We start from the raw sequence: 22,170 nt of genomic DNA on the forward strand, positions 1-22,170 counted from the left end.
GGAATACGCGAATGGATAGCTTTTCTGCTTATTTATTCTCTTTGTACTGTCTGGTGTATTCATGGTATTTAACTATCCTCCTCATACGACTAAGTAAGATAATGTACAATAAAATACTAATAATAATTTGATAATATGTTCGTATGACTATTTCGAACTTCGTTTTTATACACTTCCTTTCTAAAAGTGCAGGTTGTTTGAAAACCTTTAAAATACGTATTATAGATAGAGCTGAATCCAATAATAACTCTGAAGTAGTACTTGATTTAGCTTCACAAGATTGTTGATTAAATTAAGACATAAAACAATATCGAGACAGTGCTGTTGAACATACTGCACGTTCATCAGCTTCTGAAGTAGTGCACTTACGAGACAAGAGAGAGGTTAAAATGTGGCGGACAATACCTTTTACGTTTTACGTTAAAGCCGGAAGAATGAAAACGTTGTTCAGCGATTTCCATAATTCGCGCTTGTAACTCTTTGGAAATTACGGGTCTCTGCGATTCTTACAACGCAACTTCCCAATTTAATATTTACGCGACACTACAAGCATTAATAATTCCGCGAAGCGATGTGAGTTAAAAGCAGCTCCGAATTTCACAGGACACTGTGCGGTCAGTTCCAATTCAGGGCGTAGGGGAGAAAATTTTAATTGCAGGCAGTTCAGGAGACAGCTTGGTAATTTAGGCCCGTAAAGACAGAGGTAGGCGTGATGTAGGCCTGCGAAAAGCTCCCACGACCAATTCTGGGCTTTCTCCACAACCTTCCCACTGAGCTGGCGCACGCTAATTTCTGTAATTTCTGCTTTTATGCCGTCTTCTCTATCACATGTTTTTTTTTGCACTTTTTCACTCATAATTTCCTGTACTGTGAGGTGATGTAACATCGGTCTGCGTGATATCAGCTGACTAAAAATAAATATCAACTCTTAACTAAAGTTTTCATGCTGATTTTAAAACTGTGTTGGTTTCTTATTCAAGAAGAATATAATAATTCCAATCCCAAAGAAAGCAGGTGTTGACAGGTGTGAAAATTACCGAACTATCAGTTTAATGAGTCACGCTTGCAAAATGCTAACACGAATTCTTTACAGGCGAATGGAAAAACTGGTAGGACCCGACCTCGGGGAAGATCAGTTTGGATTCCATACAAATGTTGGAACACTCGAGACAATACAGACCCTACGACTTACTTTAAAAGATAGGTTAAGGAAAGGCAAGTCTACGTTTCTAGCATTTGTAGACTTAGAGAAAGCTTTTGACAATGTTGACTGGAATACTCTCTATCAAATTCTGAAGGCGGCAGAGGTAAATACCGGGAGGTAAAGGCTATCTACAATTTTTACAGAAACTAGATGGTAGTTGTAAGAGTCGAGGGTCACGAAAGGGAAGCACTGGTTGAGAAGGGAATGAGACAGGGTTGCAGCCTATCCCCGATGTTATTCAGTCTGTATATTGAGCAATCAGTAAAGAAAACAAAAGAAAAATATGGAGTAGGAATTAAAATCCCTAGAGAAGACATGAAAACTTTGAGGTTTGCCGACGACACTGTATTTATGTCAGAGACAGCAAAGGATTTGGAAGAACAGTCGAACGGAATGGACAGTGTTTTGAAAGGACGATATATGATGATGATCAAAAAAGCAAACCGAGGATTATGGAATGTAGTCGAATTAATTCAGGTGACGGAGAAAATATTAGATTAGGTAAAGAGGTACTTAAAGTAGTAAATGAGTTTTGCTATTTGGGGAGCAAAATAACTGATGACGGTCGAAATAGAGACGACATAAAATGTAGACTGGTAATGGCAAGGAAAGCATTTCTGAAGAAGAGAAATTGGTTAACATTGAGTATAGATTTAAGTGTCAGGAAGTCGTTTCTGAAAGTATTAGTATGGAGTGTACCCATGTATGGAAGTGAAACATGAACGATAAATAGTTTAGACATGAAGAGAATAGAAGCTTTCGAAATGTGGTGCTGTAGAAGAATGCTAAAGATTAGATGGGTAGATCATGTAACTAATGTGGTGGTACTGAATAAAACTGGGGAGAAGAGAAATTCGTGGCACAACTGACTAGAAGAAGGGATCGGTTTTTAGGACACGATCTGAGGCATCAAGAGACCACCAGTTTAGTATTGGAGGGAAGCGTGGAGGGTGAAAATCGTACAGGGAGGCCAAGAAATAAATACGCTAAGCAGATTCAAAAAAATGGTTCAAATGGCTGTGAGCTCTATGGGACATAACTTCTAAGGTCAACAGTCCCCTAGAACTTAGAACTACTTAAACCTAACTAACCTAAGGACATCACACACATCCATGCCCGAGGTAGTATACGAACTTGCGACCGTAGCGGTCGCTCGGTTCCAGATTTTAGCGCCTAGAAGCGCTCGGCCAACCCGGCTGGCCGCTAAGCAGATTCAGAAGGATGTAGGTTGCAGTAGTGATTCGGAGATGAAGAGGCTTGCAGAGGATAGAGTAGCATGGAGAACTGCATCAAAACAGTATCTGGACTGAAGACCACAACAACAACAACAGTTTTATTCTGTAACGTACACTTTTCTTCATAATGAAATAAGGTTTCTTTTAATTGTAGTTGTAGGAATTTTATTAGGACGGCAAGTTGGTTACATGAAATGACTTGCGTTTTATGTGAGCGGTAGGCTTGGCAAAGCAAATGTATTGCATTTCAGTGTAGAACTTTGGCCAAATCTAGAGCATTTTGTGGTTTCGAGTTAAAAAATTTTGTACACCACAAAAAGTTATTGTTTCCACCGCTACATATCAGACTTGGCTTGATGAAGCAGTTTGTAAGGGTTCTTCCACAAGATGGATTTTTCTTTAAGTAGCTTTGTATGAAAACTTTCGTTCATTAGTCAATAAAATATTAAACCTAGAATTTTTGTTGATCCCTTAAATTTAGATGAAGGAACACGGTTTAAAGAAAAAGATGCATGGACTGGCATATTAATGTGACTAGGCCGTGTGCTCCATCTGATGTGCCAATTTTACAAATTCCATGCTACATTCTTGGTCTTCCATTTCTGTTGAACAGTATTCTCTTTTAATGTTTTTAGTACCCATCGGATCCGCATAGTGTATGTGTATGAGAGCAGCGTCACTGATGAATGCGTGTGTTTGACGTTTCTTTCGTTAAACCAGACACAGCAATCGACTGCAATGTAAATCTTCCACGCTTCGTTGTATTAACAGAGGCCTAATTCTGCTATAGTTTTCTCTCTACAATTAGGTAGCTACAGAACGCAAGGGCACCGAATATGCGCCATAAGTTCATAACGAAGTCATTAAGAGCTTAAATAGCCGCAATGTGGTTCAGCCTTGCTCCTAATTTGCGTGGCCGCGCGCGGCATTCTTTGCGTGAGCCGACGCTCTCACTTTTCAAGGCTCTGTTACTGAACCGGTTTCTACGCACAATTTCTTTTTGCCTTTCACAGAACTACACGTAGCAAGTATACAAACGAGTGCGGCGGTGACCCGCATGTATATCTTTCCGGAACGTCGGGGCGGGCCAAACCCGGATTCAGTCAGTCATGGACTAAAGAAGTGCGGTCTGACACACGTGTTCAGTGTCAGTGTGGTTTCGCAATCTCCTTATAGCAAACGCCGGCCCGCTTCTCCATTATCTGTTCACGAACACACTACCAAGATTGTAGTAAACTACGAAAACATACAGAACAAGAAACACGCTCTAGCTGGTTGATTTGAAGGAGCGAACCAAACAGCGAGGTCACTGGGCGCATCGGATTAGGGAAAGAAGTCGGCCGTGCACTTTCAAAGGAACCAACCCGACATTTGACTGAAGCGATTTAGGAAAATCACGGAAAACCAAAATCATGAGGGCGCGACGCGGGTTTTAACTATCGTCCAGTGTGTTAGCCACCTCGCTCGGTCACATGCTACACTACTGGCCATTAAAATTGCTACACCAAGAAGAAATGCAGATGATAAACGGGTATTCATTGGACAAATATATTGTACTGGAACTGACATGTGATTACATTTTCACGCAGTTTCGGTGCATAGCTCCTGAGAAATCAGTACCCAAAACAACCACCTCTGGTCGTAATAACGGCCTTGATACGCCTGGGTATTGAGTCAAAAAGGGCTTGGATGGCGTGTACAGTTACAGCTACCCATGCAGCTTCAACATGATACAACAGTTCATCAAGAGTAGTGAATGGCGTATTGTGACGAGCCTGTTGCTCGGCCACCATTGACCAGACGTTTCCAATTGGTGAGAGAATGTGCTGGCCAGGGCAGCAGTCGACCATTTTCTGTAACCAGAAAGGTCCGTACAGGACCTACAACGTGCGGTCGTGCATTATCCTGCTGAAATGTAGGGTTTCGCAGGGATCGAATGAAGGGTAGAGCCACGGGTCGTAACACATCTGAAATTTAACGTCCCTTGTTCAAAGTGCCGTCAATGCGAACGAGAGGCGACCGAGACGTGTACCATCACGCCGGGTGATACGCCAGTGTGGCGATGACGAATACACGCTTCCAATGTGCGTTCACCGCGATGTCGACAACACGGATGCGACTATCATGATGTTGTAAAGAGAACCTGGATTAATCCGAAAAAATGACGTTTTGCCATTCGTGCACCCACGTTCGTCGACAATCGCAAGGCGTTCCTGTCTGTAATGCAGCGTCAAGGGTAACCGCAGCCATGGTCTCCGAGCTGATAGTCCATGCTGCTGTAAACATCGTCGAACTGTTCGTGCAGATGTTTGTTGTCTTGCAAACGTCCCCATCTGTTGACTCAGGGATCGAGACGTGGCTGCACGATCCGTTACAGACATGCCGATAAGATGCCTGTCATCTCGACTGCTGGTGATACGAGGCCGTTGGGATCCAGCACGGCGTTCCGTATTGTCCTCCACGATAATGTCACGATACGATAAACCACAAACGCGATAGGCTACAATCCGACTTTTATCAAAGTCAGAAACGTGATGGTACGCATTTCTCCTCCTTACACGAGACATCACAACAACGTTTCACCAGGCAAACCTGGTCAACTGCTGTTTGTGTATGAGAAATGGGTTGGAAACTTTCCTCACGTCAGCACGTTGTAGGTGTCGCCACCGGGGCCAACCTTGTGTGAATGCTCTGAAAAGCTAATTATTTGCATATTACAGCACCTTCTTCCTGTCGGCTAAATTTTGCGTCTGTAGCACTTCACCTTCGTGGTGTAGCAATTTTAATGGCCAGTAGTGTAGTAACACAGGGATAGCGTAGGTAGCACATGCCAACTGAACTGCCCAAATGTGCAAAGTATAAATTTGAAAAATACGCTGATGTGTTAACACATTACGACTCCTGACCACAGCGAGATACGGGTGGTTATAATTAAAGTGAAGCTACTCACGGAGATCCAATTTGGCCAGTAATTACAGTTGTCTGCGAAACTTGGTAGATATTCTGGTGCGTAAATACGGAACCGATTTACGCTGAAAAAAATAGTGCTAATTTTGGCCATCAGTGCAAATCTGGCACTGCACAACGTGTAGTCTCCGGTGCTCATATTGAACAAATTGCATAGGCGGCGGTTAATAATAAGATAAATATTATGCCTGTCTCACTTCTCTGACTTCCCATGCCCACGTCCAGTTCTAATCCATTATCTATGGAAATACTTTGATAAATCTTTCTTGCATTCACTGCCTAAGATTCGCACCTGGTAGCCAAAATTGGAACAAATTTTTTTCAGCGTGAACTGGTTCCGCATTAAAAGACTTTGAGCGTGTAATGGTAGAACGAGCTAGACGCATGGGACAGTTCATTTCTAAAATCATTAGGGAATACAATATTGCGAGATCAGCGGTGTCAAGAGTGTGGCGAGAATACCAAATTTCAGGTATTACCTCCCACCAGGGACAATGCAGTGGCTGACGGCCTTCACTTAACGACCGACAGAAGTGGCATTTGCATAGAGGTGTCAGTGCTGACACACGGGCATGAAATAACCGCACAAATCAATGTGGGACGTAAGACGAAGGCATCCCTTAGGACAGTGCGGCGAAATTTGCCGTTAATGGGCAATGGCAGCAGGGGACCGTGGCGAGTAGCTTTGCTAACAGCACGACATCCCCTGTAGCGCCTCTACTGGGCTCGTGGCAACACTGGTTGGACCTTAGACGACTGAAAAACCGTGGGCTGCTCGGATAAGTCCCGGTTTCAGTTGGCAAGAACTGATGGTAAGGTTTGAGTGTGGCGCAAACGTCAAGAAGCCATGGCCACCGATCGTCGTGCAAACTGGCGGTGGCTCTGTAATGGTATGGGCTGTGTTTACATGGAATGGACTGGATCCTCTGGCCCAAGTGAACCGGACCTCATATTCCCAAACAACAGTGGAAGTTTTATGGATGACAGTGCGCCATGTCAGCGGAACACAACCAGTTCGAGATTGTTTTGAAGAACATTCTCGTCAATTACAGCGAATGATTTCGCTTCCCAAATCTCCCGACACGAATACCATCGAATATTTATGGGTCATAATCGAGAGGAACACAGGAACATAGTAATGAAGTCCCTGAGGAATGAAATAAATAGGAAGTGCAGGGAAGCTAAGTGACTGCATGAAAAATGTGAACAAATCGAAAAAGAAATTATTGTCGGAAGGATTGACTCAGTATACAGAAAAGTCAAAACAGTCTTCGCTAAAATAAAATAAAAACAACGATGGCAACATTAAGAGTGCAACTGGAATTCCAGTGCTAAATGCAAATGAGAGAGCGGATTGCTGGAAAGAGTACACGGAAGGGCTCTCTGAAGGGGAAGATTTTTCTGATGTGATGGAAGACGAAATAAGAGTAGGTTTAGTAGTGACAGGGGATCCAGTACTAGAATCAGAATTTAAAAGAGCCTTGAAAGACTTAAAATCAAGTAAGGCAGAAGGGATAGAAAAGATTCCATCAGAATTTCTAAAATCATTGGAGAAAGTGTCAACAAAACGACTATTCACGTTGGTGTGTGGAATATATGAGTCTGGCGATATATCATCTGACTTTCGGAAAAATATCATCCGCACAATTCCGAAGACTGCAAGAGCTAGAATTATCGCATGATGAGCTTAACAGCTCGTGCACCCAAGTTGCTGACAAGAATAATAAGCAGAAGATAGGAAAAGAAAATTGAGGGTGTATTAGACGATGATCAGTTCGTGTTTATGAAACGCAAAGGCACCAGAGAGGCAATTCTGACGTTTCGATTGATAACGGAAGCAAGACTAAAGAAAACTCAAGACGCTTTCACTGGATTTGTCACCCTGACAAAAGCGTTCGACAATGGTAAATGGTCAAAGATGGTCGAAATTCTGAGGAAAATGGGGATAAGCTATAGGGAGAGACGGGTAATATACCCGTACAACGTGTCCAAAAGCCAAGAGGGAATAATAAGAGTGGAAGATCAAGAACGAAGTGCTCGAATTAAAAAGGGTGTAAGACAGGGATGAAGTCTTTTGCCCCTACTGGTAGATCTGTACATCAAAAAAGCACTGATGGAAATAAAAGAAAGGTTCTGGAGTGGAATTAATGATGACATTGCTATCCACGGTGAAAGTGAAGAAGAATTACAAGATCTGCTGAATGAAATGAACAGTCTAATGAGTACAGAATATGGATTAAGAGTAAATCGAAGGAAGACAAAAATAATGACAAGTAGCTGAAACGCGAACAGCGAGGAACTTAGCATTAGGATTGATGCTCACGAAGCAGATGAAATTAAGGAATTCAACTACCTAGTCAGCAAAATAACCATTGATGGACCGAGCAAAGAGGACATCAAAAGGTGACTAGCACAAGCAAAAGGGCACTCCTAGCCAAGAGAAGTCCACTAGTATCAAACATAGTCATTAATATGAGGCGAAAATTTCCGAATATGTACGACTGGAGCACAGAATTGTATGGTAATGAAACACGGACTGCGGGAAAACCGAAACAGAAGAGAATCGAAGCATTTGAGATATGGTGTAAGACATATGTTGAAAATTAGGTGGACTGATATGGTAAGGAATAAAGTGGTTCTGTGGAGAATCGAAGAGGAAAGGAGTGCGTGGAAAACACTGACAAGGAGAAGGGGCAGAATGGCAGCACAGTTGTTAAGACATCGGGGAGTAACTCCCGTGGTACTAGAGGGAACTGTAGAGGGTAAAAACTGTAGAAGAAGACAGAGACTGGAATACATCCAGAAAATAATTGAGGATTCAGGTTGCAAGTACCACTCGATTATCGGGAGGTATCCTATGACTTTTATCACCTGCCAAGTTTCACTGCCATACAATAATTGCAGCTCACATTTTATCTCTGTGAGTAGTTCCACTGTAATTATAACCATTGCGTAGAACACTGCCTTTTGGAGTTGCCGCTACGTAAAACGTTAAGGAAAATAAGCGCAGCAGAGACAAATGTGGAAAAGTTTTTAGCAACGACGCGGAACGGAAATGGAGAAATTCATTGACATAAGCGACTTTGAGAAAGGGGAGATCGTTATGACCCGGCGCTTTGGATTAAATACCTCAGAAACTGGGAGGCTGGTCGATTGTTGGCATGCTGAAGTCATGAGCATTTACGGAAAGTCGTTGAAGGGTGGTGAAACCAGGGTGTCTGATGTCCATGGCTCATCACAGAACATGGCGGGATAGGAGGCAATATGTGTCAGACCTAACGAGAGAGTACAGTGCTGGTGTAGACACTAGTGGTTCGGAGCACGCCATTCAGCAGAAAAAGTTGAACGTGAGGAATGCAGCAGGCGGCTTCTGTATATTCCCATATTGTCCCAACGATGTCATCAGTTACGATGGCATTGGGCAGGGTTTCATCGATATTGTACCTTGAATCAGTGAAAACGTGTAACTTGGTCGGACAAGTCACCTTTCTTGGTACACCAAGTCGATGCTCTGTCCGAATACGGCGTCCTACAGGTGAGAGGCTGTTTGAAACAGGCACCACGTCATGGACAAAGCCAGATGGGGGCAATATTATGCTACAAAGGACATTCATCTGAACTCCCACGGCCCTATGGTAGTAATCGGAGACATCCTGGCAACTTTGCACTAAGCAGACATTATTGCATACCACCTACATCACTTCATGTTTGATGATTTTCCCAATGGGGATGGCATTTCCAGTTGGATAACTGTCTCAGTCACAAGGCTAGAACCGTGTTGAAGTGATTCGAGCAGCATGATAGTGAAATCACATTTTGGCAACCAAATTCACCTTGTCTGGATCCGACGGAACACATCCGGGACGTTATCGGGCTGCCGGCCTCTGTGACCGAACGGTTCTAGGCGCTTCAGTCCGGAACTACGCTGCTGCTACGGTCGCACGTTCGAATCCTGTCTCGGGCATGGATGTATGTGATGTCTTTAGGTTAGTTAGGTTTAAGTAGTTCTAAGTCTTAGGAAACTAATGACCTTCGATGTTAAGTCCCGTAGTGCTTAGAGCCATTTGAACCATTTGAGCTATCGGGCTCCAACTCCACGCGTTCAAACCATCGGCCCGTAGTTTACCGGAATGGTGTGACCGGTGCGTAGACATCTAATGCCGCGTACTTCTCGAAACCTACCAATAACTTATCGAAACCGTACAACGCAGAGTCGCCAATGTATTGCGTTCCAGAGGTGGGCCAACACGCTATTAATAATGCGGGCATAACGTCTGAGCTTATCTCTGTATATCAGAGTAACACTGGGAACGCCAGAAGTTTTGAAGAAGGAGCATGATTATCTACAGCATATAATTATGGGTAAGTTATTCCGACGGCGCTCGTTCCCTCCATTACCGCTCTGCAACTTCGCGTTGCGAATCTAATGAATACTCTGTCACTGACAAGGTACTATTAAATATTCTTCCTTACTGCCACAGTTTCTGCTAACAGTCCTCAAACACATTGTAAAGCTCTACCTTGTAAGGCAAAATTTCGTCGCATTATTCAACACAGAAATGTCGTCCTGATAATCACTTACACTGGACTGAAAATACAACTGCAGTCTGGAAGAAGGTGTCAGCATCGCTTGATTCACCACAGATATATAAAAAAAGTATATATCCTTTCGAGTTTAAAAAGGCGCGCGCAGTGTCACTAATACTTCCCAAACTTGACTATGGTGATGCTATTCGTGAAGGACTTCCACAGGAAACCTCACTCAGGCTAGAACCGGCGATGAATGCTTGTGTGCGACACATTTCTGACTTTCGCTATTTCGACCTTATCATTCCCGCCTACGAACAATAATTATGGTTGCCTGCCCACAAGCATAGAGACTATATTCTATTTTTTTTCTTTACCCTTGCACTCCCTCTTATTTACCTTCATCTTTATACTAGTATCTGAACAGCACAGCAAAAATACCCGGTCTCAACAAAGTAAAATATTCTCTGTACCAACACAAAACACTGACATGTTCTATAAATCGTTTTCTGTATCAGGGGCCCGACTTTGGAACGATATTTTTCAAAAAATCAGAGAAATTAAAGTCCTTCCAAACTTCAAAAGACAGTTAAAGGTCCACCTAACACAATAGCCATGTCTCCTGTGTACTAGTCTGCAGCTCACTCTCGTCAGCCTCCCATCCGCCACAAGTTTTCCCTCCCCCGTTTTGGCAGAGTTCTTTGTTTAAATTATGTTCTTTCCTAAAAGCGAATTCCACTGTCATTTCAATCTTACCCTCTCTCTTTTTTCCTTCCGCTTCTTTAGCACTAAAAATATATTCGAATGTGCTAAAGTAATCCATATTATTCTTAATGCCCTTTACTACTATGTTATTATTATTATTATTATTAGCGTCAACTATTGTTTGAAATTATTATTGTCAAATATTGTTTTCATTATTGTGTGTAGTATTATTATTAGTGCTATATTATTATTATTATTATTATTATTATTATTATTACTCCTGTGAATGTTTTTGTAACATCAAAAATGGTTCAAATGGCTCTGAGCACTATGGGGCTTAACATCTGAGGTAATCAGTCACCCCCCCCCCCCCGCTCCCCCCTGCCGGCCGAAGTGGCCGAGTGGTTCTAGGCGCTACACTCTGGAACCGCGCGACCGCTACGGTCGCAGGTTCGAATCCTACCACGGGCTTGGATGTGTGTGATGTCCTTAGATTAGTTAGGTTTAAGTAGTTCTAAGTTCTAGGGGACTGATGGCCTCAGAAGTTAAGTCCCATAGTGCTCAGAGCCATTTGAACCATCAATCTCCTAGTGGGACATCACACACATCCATGCCCGAGGCAGGATTCGAACCTGCGACCATAGCTGTCGCGCGGTTTTTTAAGACTGAAGCGCCTAGAACCGCTCGGCCGCCCCGGCCGGCTTTTGTAAGATCATTGGTATGTGCTATTCCTGGTCAGATGTCAGAGAGGGCCTTAAGGCCGTAATGTGCTCAGGCTAAATAACCAATAAATAAACATAAGAATCCTCAGATATACAGACGAAAACAGTAGCTCCTATAAGAGCACTCTCGACGAACCGGCTACATACCTCAAGACAACTACGGTCAATACCCAGCTCATAACGTATTTATTGGCGATAAAGCGGTGTCTTCTGGGAATCCAACAAATGCCTTATATTATGTAATGACACGAAGATTCTGTCTAGGCGGCGGAAATCTTTCACGGCGCTGTTAATCCGATGCTCGAATTAGAAACGTCATCAGATACTTAACTGTTACGGCAGCCCATCGTTATGTTACACCTTGGATTACACCGTGTGCGAGGGCTGTGGAGCGCTGTGAACGTTTTTTTTTTTTTTTTCTCTATGTTGTTCATACTGCCTGAGCACCAAAAGTCAATCATCGGTTAGCAGCGCAATCGTATGATATAAGAGACAATAGGTCAACGACAGCAGTGTTGCAATGTAGGAATGCGTCCTCAGTAACAGTCTGCTGTAGACATTCTGTTTCGAAATCGCTCCGGAATCCAAGTTTCGCCAGAGGACATGCCCTCTGGTTATGCAAAGCAGTTCCGCTTTGGTAGGTGGGAAGTCCGGTTTCGTGTTTATTTTGCTCTAGGCGTTCTCGAGTGAAAGTGTTTCCTTCACTTTCTGGACCACAATGCCGTATATGATTTGCCACTTGGTGATATATTACGAAGAAAACGTGCTACGCATATTCGTCCTCCCAGGAAAACATTTCTTTTTCTTCTTAGTGTGTTAGATCTTTTATTGTGTGTGTGTGTGTGTGTGTGTGTGTGTGTGTGTGTGTGTGTGTGCGTGCGTGTATGTGTGTGAGAGAGAGGGAGAGAGAGAGAGAGAGAGAGAGAGAGAGAGAGAGAGAGAGAGAGAGAGAGCCCGTCATGAGTCTTACGACTGGTTTGATACCCGCCAAGACTTCCTCTCATGTGCTAAATTCTTCCTCCCAGAGTAGCACTTGAACTCAACATTCTCAAATATTTGTTGAATTTATTCCAGTGTCTATCTTCCGCTACAGTTTTTACCCTTTACGGCTTCCTCTAATACCAGGGCAGATATACTCAGATGTCTTAACACATATCCTAGTGTCCCGCCACTACTTCTTTTCAATGTTTTACATATGTTTCTCTCATCGCCAGTTCCGCGGAAAACTTCCTCATTTGTGAAATTATCAGACTACCTGATTTTCAACAGCCTTCTATAGCACCTCATCTTAAACTCTTGGATTCTCTTCCCATAAAAGATTTCGTTAAAAATGTTGAAACTCGTGTTTTACTGGTACGGAAAGGAGCTCACCAGTCACTGTGGTCCAGTACTGAAATGGCAAGAGGTTTGCTGGACAGTGACGTGACTATTTTTTCTTAGTTTCACTATTCTAACGATTCTCTTGTACTTTCATTATACAGAGTCAACGGGTATCAGTGCAGATATTTCTATATGTAATATCTTAATATGTACACACAGCAGTGTAATGACTGTTTTTTCTCTGTGTTGAACAGTCTTACCACGAACATGTCACAAACTTTACGACCTTACGTTTTCGCTTCATGTTATGGTCATAACTCCACCACTAGGTGGACTATGCCTGTCGGTATAGACTTAATGTTTGGTGTCCACGCGTCCATACTTCACACCTGACCTGCTACCCATGGGAGAATAAGCATTAATGGCTTGCTCTTGTCACACATACTTGGTGGTGATAACCCAAACAAAACACACGACTTGTAAAGACTACAATTATTAGCCTGCAAATGATGTAAAATCTGATGTAATGTTGTTCAGTATATCGTCCTCAATCACCAATAAACCCTTAGAATTTACTGATGTCCTGACAACGCCCACATGCGTTGTTTTAAACATTTTTTCCAGCTTTTGTGGGACAAATCTGATTTTTCTGCTTGGCTGTGATGACTGGTTGTTTAATGTGGTCTCTTCATTTCAGTAGAATATGCCACTGTTATTCCTTTTAGTGATTGCCCGAACAGTCTACCTGATACATTGTTTACCACTGTGTACCTCCCTCCTAAGAGTTGCGCTAAAATGTATTTCGCTTCTACACACCTAATTATTGGCCTGGCCTGCACATATTGCTTGAACTACAGCATTGTCTTCTTCATTTTCTTCTTCTTCTTCTTCTGCTTTTCACATATTCTGCTTACCGACCTGATCTGGTCTTTTCAATGGATATCCTATGTCCCTCTTTCCTCTCTTGTAATGAATACTTTTTTCTCCCTCTCGTTCCAGATTTTCCTTCCATTTTTGTTTATACCCTTCTATTTTATCATTTATTGCAAAACTATTAAGTTCTTGTCTAATGTATTCATTAGGCATCCAGTCTAACTTAGTGTGACCTTTGATTAGCCCTAAAAATTTCATCTCAGCAGCCTGAGTATGGCAAGATCTCACTGCCAAACAGGATAACAGATACAGCCATCACCTTATAGAATTTAATTTTTATATATCTTCATGCATTTTTAATGTTCTGTTCACAGTGCTACGTATATACTAATATTTCTATAATTTAATATCTACATATCTGCATTGAAAGTAATACATATCCCTAGGTAACTGAGGTGCTTTTTATGTAACACGAAAAATAATCCAAGGTTTTCTTTTGTTATTGATCCCTGATCAGTTTTTACTTACACATATTGTTTGCTTTCCAGAATCATCGAAACTCCTCATTGCCTCAATGCTGAAGAGAAATCCACAGAAAGATCTCTGATCCAGCGTTATCGTTCTTTGGATGGTGCAGATCTATTTTGTCACATTTTGGAAGACTAAGAAACTTAACTAATGTAGTAATTTAAGGTGTGGTTTGTTCACAATACGGGAAGTAGTAAGCAGAAGTCTTGAAACTGGTTTTAATTCATGCAGGCTTTTTTCATTAATATCGCAGTTGAAACTTGAGGACACCAGGTAATCAGTCTCTATTAAGAAAATAAGTTTTCTTGCAGACGCAGCAGAAATTTTTAAGAGAGAGTGTGTTTGAAGATGGGAAGTCGCATTAGCGTTTCACTGCTCGAAAAGTGGGTCACATATGTAGCAGGTTAACACGATTGCTGCATACATAAAGTTTGAAATATTCTGGCTCTGACAACTGCTCTCTTCTTACACTTTCTCCACGTCTCCAGACTGCGATGTATCTGGGAACACTTTTGTGTCTGCGTGTAGCTTCCAGATGAGAATTTAGCCTTGCTTGTCACGCCACTAGGCAAACAACAATGGTAAAGATTGTCTCTCTCGTTCGCGAGGGCTGCCAGTAAATGCAGGGATGAACGGAAATAACGAGATGTGTCTACGTTCCAAAAGACACGACGCTTCTTAGGGGGCAGGCTAATTTATTGAGTTGTCCCCCAGCGATAAAGTCCTTTTTTATCAAGGAATCTTGTTAGTACGTTGCAGCGCCTAGTCTGAGAATGAAGAGCTGGAAAACCAGGAAATAGTATATATTTCTACATCTGAATTTGCATTTACATCTAGACCCCAATATATAATTCACAGGCAAGTACTTGTTGGAGAGGTTAGAATATACTATTTTCTGTACTTATGTGTCGTGTTCCATTCAGTAAACGCCCTTTGCTGAGAAAAATGACACTTTATATAAATCTGCCTTATCTTTTTCTTACGGTTTTTCAACTCATATACGACCAAGGCAGTAGTAGGAAGTCACGGAAGGAAGGCTGAGGGTTAATGCCACCTCGACTCTGATGTACTGGATTTTGGGGAGGTTGAAGATTCGTTGTACAGTATGCCTAGGATATTCGTTCTTTTATGTTCTTAGTTACGCAAGTTAGGAATATTTCGATTAGTAATTAACTGATGAAATGTGTACTTTCAACATACGCATTTAATTTAGAGTTAAGCCTGTGTATAAAGGTGTACAGCAAAAATTCGTAATAGACGCTTATATAGTGGGCCCACTTTTTGTTGAATTTTTAGCATCATCTGTTTATTTAGGGTCCCAGTAACGTATTTGGTGCTAGTAAAATACTTTTTGCACGGAATTTTTAGTGAGGCCTCTTAGAAACGGTGATCCACCCAAGTGTAGTTGTATAGACAGATCTAAATTTTATTCTGAATATTAGCGCTTGAGATCAAATTTCTGTTAAAGTTGTACGGTCTAAACACTCTTCACCACTCATTTCAGTGCTACCACATCAATTAAGTGAGCTGAGAGTATGCGTAAGAAGCGACCACAGGAAAGCAACTGAATGCTCAGCAAGTGTAGTCTACCCACAAATGAGATGTCTTACAAATCCCTCCGGCAGCCAATATTGTTCGGCAGTCTGGGATCTATACCAGATAGGACTGATAGACCAAATAGAGAGGATCAAATAAAAGCAGCGCGTTTCGTTACGAGTTCATTTAGTAAGCGTGAATGCATCATAGAGTTGCTCAATCAAATAGAGTGGCAGACACCACAAGGGAGTCGTTGTGCATCATACGACAGTTTACTGTTGAGAAAACACGTTCGTAGAAGAGTCAGCCAATACACAGCTTCCTTCTGTACAGATGTAGCGAAAAGACCACGATGGTAAGATCAGCAATATTCGAGTTCACACAGAGGCTTACCAACAATTGTTCCTCCCACAGAAAATGAACATGAACAGGAAAAAGGGAATTGGCATACTAAGTACCGTCTGTCATACGTCATAACGTGGATTGGCAAATATAGATGTAGAAAGCGTGACGGAGATGCTCAAAAAACTCCAGTGGCAGACGCTGCAACATAGGCTTGTGCGTAAAGGAGAGGTTTACTACTACAATTCTGAAAGTATTCGTTCCAAGAACAGTGGAAACAATATATTACTCGCTACCACGCGAAATGACCACGACTAGAAAATGAGAAAAATTGAATCTCATACGGAAGATTACCGACCGTCTTTCCTCCCAACCACTGTTCGCGAATGGAACAAGGAAGGGGCAAATGATAATGGTACCAAAGTACCCTCCGCCACACACCATTAGGTGGCCTACACAATATAATTGTAGATACAGATGGGAAGAAACAGGGAATACGAATTTATGTCTTCCTTTCATTATTTCTGAGTCAGATGTTTACACACTGCTGAAAATAATCACAAGAGCTGTGATGTGGCGGGAGAATATAACGGTCGTTTTGTACGTAGAGTTGAGCAGCGATGGCTGACGTAATGTCCAATTATCCATCAGCGAGAATGGACAGTGTTCTTGATTCGGAAGAAAATTCCATTTGAGCACTGTGCAGCAATGGTGCTCCAGTCAGCATAGACATTGATATAAATTGATGGGGTTAGTAAGTGCACTCATTGCGTCACATCCATTGTTGGTCTAAAACTCCACCGTGACCACCTTCTACGCTCTCGGTATTGTAGGCCTACACTTGCAGGGTTTTACTCGATATATCTGTTTCTTTTGGCCGGTCCTCGACTCTTATTTACAGAGCTTTATAATCTCCAAAGTTGTAATTAATTTACAATGGAAAGTCAAATAAATACATAACGGGCATAGCGCGGATATTGGTAAAGCCGATAGGCTTGTGTGTAGGAACGCTGAACGCTGTCTATTGGGAGTCGAGAAGGAACAGCGCCAATGCTCACAGCTGTGTCGTATGTCTGTTAGAAGTGCTCGACTTGAGGTCAGCGAATTTTGTGTGCGTCCCCCTTCACTATGGAGGCCGGAAAAGAGGAACATGGAAGTGTAGATTGGTTTTTGACTCCGGAAAATGTAAAGGAAGAGAAATTCATTCCTGAATGTCTACTGCGCATGGCGAACACAGTATGTCATCTGCACGTATGTTTGCGTAGAGTACATTATTTCGAAAAGATTGGGTGTCACTGAAAGGCAGCTATCGACCAGGACAGGCATATCGTTCATTACCCCTTCTGCCACTGTTGCGGCGAATGCTGCCATCAGAAGTGATGACACCGGGTGGCACAAGACGTCCGGTTCATGTTAGGGATCAATCACGGTACCGCTCACGCCGTCACTCCATAGCATCTGCAGATATGGAAAAATTTTTGGGTAGTGGGTTCCTAACAGCCTCACGACGGAGCCGAGGTTGTACAGATTGTCGACATAACTACAGCACCTGCGTCGGCATCACGATGAGGAATGTTGTTTCATGTCATGATGACCGTTTTCGTTACTGCAAGGGACCGCTGCTCATTGGCTTTCTGGAGCACGAAGTCACAGTTAACGCACAGCGGTATGTGGACACTTTTCAGAAACTGAAGCCCTCCATGAAGTCCAGACACTCAGGAATGTCGACGGGCGACATCATCCCTTTCGACTACACTGCAGATTCGCTGGGAAGCCCTTACACGTCTCCTCCCAATGCGATTTTCATATTTTTGGAACCCTGAAGAAAGACATTCGCGAACGTCGTTTGAGTTGGATGAAAACGTGTACCCCTGGGTACGATCATGGTTCCATAAGTAACTGCAAACACTTTTCCATGAAGGCACTGACAGTCTTGTTTCGCAGGGGGGGAAATGTATTAACAGTTATGCCGATTACTTCCGATATAATGAACAGCTCACGCATTTTTTTCCACCTGCTTAGTTTTCAAATATCTGCCCCTTATATACACCGAGGTGACAAAAGTCATCGGACAGCAATATGAACGTGTATAAGTGGCGGTAGTATAGTGTAAGGCATAAAAGGGCAGCGCATTGGCGGAGCTGTTATTTGTACTTAGATGATTCATATCAAAGCGTTTCCAAAGTGATAAAGGTCGCACCACGCGAATTAACAGACTTTGAACGCGGTATTCTCGCTGGAGCTAGATGCAAAGGACATTTCATTTCCGAAATCGTTAAGGAATTTAATATTCCGAGATCCACAGTGTAAGAGTGTGCCGAGAATACCAAATTTCAGGCATTATCTCTCACCACGGACAACGCAGTGGCCGACGGCCTTCACTTAACGACCGAGAGCAGTGGCGTCTGAGTAGAGTTGTCAGTATGACGGACAAGCAACAACGCATGAAATAACCATAGATATCAAAGTGGAAGGAACGACGGAAGTATCCGTTGGGACAGTGCGGCGAAATTTGGCGTTAATGGACTATGGCAGTAGACGACCGACGTGAGTGTCTTTGCTAATAGCACATTTTTATGGGTGACAATGCACCATGTTATCGGGCTACAGTTGTTCGCTGTTGGTTTGAAGAACATTCCGGACAATTCGAGCGAATGTTTTGGTGCCCAGATCGCCCGACAGTTGGTGCACAAAATCCTGAACCGGCAACACTTTCGCAGTTATGGATCGCTATGGAGGCAGTTTGGCTCAATATTTTTTCAGGAGACTGCCGACGACTTGTTGAGTCCATACCAAGTCGAGTTGCTGGACTACACTCCGTTCAAATGGTTCAAATGGGTCTGAGCACTATGCGACTGAACTTCTTAAGTCATCAGTCGCCTAAAACTTAGAACTAATTAAACCTAACTAACCTAAGGACATCATGCCCGAGGCAGGATTCGAACCTGCGACCGTAGCGGTCGCTCGGCTCCAGACTGTAGCGCCTAGAACCGCACGGCCACTCCGCCAGGCTGACTTTTGTCCCCTGGATGTATTAGTAGCTTGGTCATAACCGTACTGGTTAAGATAGAGAATAGGGTTAATTACGCCTGTGAGAATGAGAGGAAGAAGAGGCTTGCATTAGGAACAGGTCAGAAAGATGTGCGGCAAGTGCCCATTGTAGCCAAGAGCATACAGCCCGAGGTGAGTCAATTACAGTGTTACAAGTGGTACAAGACGAGAGATGGTTACCTTTTAGAAGGCGATGTTGTGCCCCCGGAGGAAGGCCTCTATCTGACCGTGCGAGAGGGACTCCCTGCCCGTCGGCGCCGCGGCGGCCGGGCCAGCAGGTGCTGCCACGTAGTAGTAGGTCTGCGGCGCCTGCTGTACCTGCGCCTGGCGGTACTGCTGCTGTCTCGCGGCAGCTGGCGCGGGAGCCGGCGGCGGCGTCGTCACCTCGTAGCGGGAGCGCTGCCGCTGCTGCGCGTACAGCTGCTGCGACTGGAGCAGCTGCTGAAAGTAGTGCTGCTGCTGTGACTGCTGCGGAGCCACGTACGGCTGGATGCTGGCGCGCAGGTTCAGCTCGCCGCCCTGCGTCTGCGGCAGCGTCTGGTACAGCACCGTGTTGTACTGGCCAGTCGCCGGGTCGTACACCAGCTCCGACGAGTAGATCGGGTCAGAGCTCGCCGCTGGCGCCGCCGCCGCAGGGGGAACCTGCAGGAACACCCTCTCGTCGTGACTGTTGTTGTTGCTAGAGTTTCTCTACAGGGGTGCTTCATCATCAGTCACCAAACACAAACAAATAAAATGTCGTGCTATGCAGAAAATTCTTTTGGTCCTCTTGTACAGGGAGGGAAAAGTACAAGGGACTATCATAGAGTTTCCATTGGAGGGCGTCACTGCAGCGTATATACAATTCAGTGCGATTCCTATGCTGGTATACAGACACCGACATTATACTCGAACATAATTGTGTTCCAAATTTCTACAACAGATCGACGTTAGAAAGATATTCCTATAGTTCTGCACACCTGTTCGACGTCCCATCTTGAAAACGAGGATGACCTGTCCTCTTTCCCAATCTTCTGGAACGCTACGCTCTTCTATAAACCTACGGTACACCGCTGCAAGAAGGGAGGCAAGTTTCTTCGCTTACTCTGTGTAAAATCGTACTGGTATTCCATCAGGTCCAGCGGCCTTTCCTCTTTTGAGTGATTTGGAATTTTTTTCTATCCCTCTGTCATCTACTTAAATATCTACCATTTTGTCATCTGTACAACAATCTAGAGAAGGGCGAAGGCCTTGGCGCTTGCAGAACAGCAACCGCTTCGACATGCACCAGACCCAGGTGGCCCACTATCAGGCGCAACAGCAGGAATGTAGCGGCGAAAGAGCAGCAACGTCGCTTGCCTGCTGTCGCTTGGTACTCTCGCCAGAGATTCCTTTTCTACAGGTACATTTTTAAAGTGCTCAACAAAGGTGGGTGTATTAGAATGACCCTTTGCCGCTATATTCCCGCATGTACCAATCTCGCACGCCCCCCTCCTCCACCCATAAGAGGACGCGAAGTAGGAGGGACGAAAAAGCGTAACAATCATTTGCTGCTTTGGAATGGCTTCCAACGGTCCCTAGTGGTTCCAACCTGTCCACGAGAGTAAAAATTGCGGTCGCGCTTTGCTCTAAACGGGTACATCGCGTTTAATAGCGATGCAGCCCCACAATATACTTAGAGAAGGGTTGATACGTCTGAGGGTCTCAGCAGTGCCAAAGAAGAGAAAGTTTTCCTGATGCTCGTCGCACTGTAAACTGTCGTTTCCGACAGCGAAATGTGTGCCAATCAACGCCTTGGAGAAAGGGATGGTTTCACTCACGACACTTTCACCTCCCCCTGCGACCTTTTAGTGCCGATTCTGAGCGTCGGCGTGTCTGAAATGTTTCACTCAGGCACTCATAAGAAAACGGCGTCGTTTCAGGGCTGGGCTTTGTGGTTCTGACCTCCATCGCAGAGGCATCAATAGAAGGCGTGAAATGTGGGTAAGAGGGGTGTGTGACGACCTTCCGACCATACGATACGTCCAACGTGGCACAGGGCAGCATGATGGTGATATCTGGTACCAATGTGACATCGTTAACCTATCTTACTCGTCACATGATCTGAGCTGTGGCCTTTATTTCGCGTGTGTCGACACCTTGCTGTTTCTATCGTCGTTTTGACCGAGGGTGACGTCGCAGGGTGCCACGCTTTTGCACCATTACAGGAAAAGGTTGTACGCGCCTTTCAACCAAATTTCAACCTTAAGTTTCGCAATGAGTAGAAATTAAGGAGTTTCGAAACGTAATTCATTAATTCTGTTGTGCAATGTGTTTGAATGGTGTTCTTTGTCATGGCGCTAGTCGGTTGTCATAAAACTAGCACCATTAATATGACTGCACGTCACAGTTTTTTTGGGTTACATATATTTCCACGTATAATTGCGCTCGACTTTCGCGTTATGACCGAGACCGAAATTGTGCAATCGTACACAAATAAAACAAAAAGACAGCTGCAGGAGGTATCGAATTATGTAAACATTTCATCGGAGCTGTGAACTGAGTTTCAGTGAAAATGGTGTACTTACAGCTGTGACAAGCAGAATGAAATACACTGAGGTGACGAAAGTCACGGGATATCGGTATGCACGTATACAGTGGCGGTAGTAATGTGTACAAAAGGGATAAAAGGGCATTACATTGGCGGAGCTGTCATTTGTACTAAGTTGTTTCATTTGTAAAGGTTTCCGGCGCGACTATAGTTGCACGACTGGCGCTGACAAACTTTGGACGCGGAATGATAATTGCAGCTAGACGCATGGGACATTCCATTACGGAAATCGTTAGGGACTTTAACATTCCGGGACCCACAGTGTCAGGAGTGTGATGAGAATAATAAATTTCGGGCATTACCTCTCACCACGTACTTAACGAGAGGTAGCAGCGGCGTTTGAGTAGATTTGTCAGTGCTAACAGAGAAGCAACAAAGCGTGGGATAACCGCAGAAATGAATGTGGGACATACGAGGAACATATCCGTTAGGACAGAGCGGTTAAATCTGGCGTCAATGGTCTATGGCAGCAGACGACCGACGCAAGTGCCTTTCTAACACCACGACATCGCCTGCAGCGCATCTCCTGCGCTCGTGGCCGTGTCACTTTGACCCTAGACGACTGTAAAACCGTGGCCAAGTCCGAAGAAT

General features: G+C 43.8%; 1 protein-coding gene across 2 annotated transcripts in view; it reads right to left on the reverse strand.

The window, feature by feature from the left end:
• LOC126336595 (E1A-binding protein p400-like) overlaps window positions 1-22,170 on the reverse strand; it is a 161,086-nt gene that overhangs the window by 22,310 nt on the left and 116,606 nt on the right. For both annotated transcript variants that reach the window (XM_050000460.1, XM_050000459.1), the window contains exon 6: window positions 19,191-19,652. In XM_050000460.1, coding sequence (XP_049856417.1) covers window positions 19,194-19,652 — 459 coding nt within the window. In that variant the 3' untranslated portion in view covers window positions 19,191-19,193. The remainder of the gene's footprint in view (window positions 1-19,190; window positions 19,653-22,170) is intronic.

This window comes from Schistocerca gregaria, chromosome 2 (genome assembly GCF_023897955.1).
Source record: "Schistocerca gregaria isolate iqSchGreg1 chromosome 2, iqSchGreg1.2, whole genome shotgun sequence".
In the NCBI taxonomy this organism is placed as follows: Eukaryota; Metazoa; Arthropoda; class Insecta; order Orthoptera; family Acrididae; genus Schistocerca; species Schistocerca gregaria.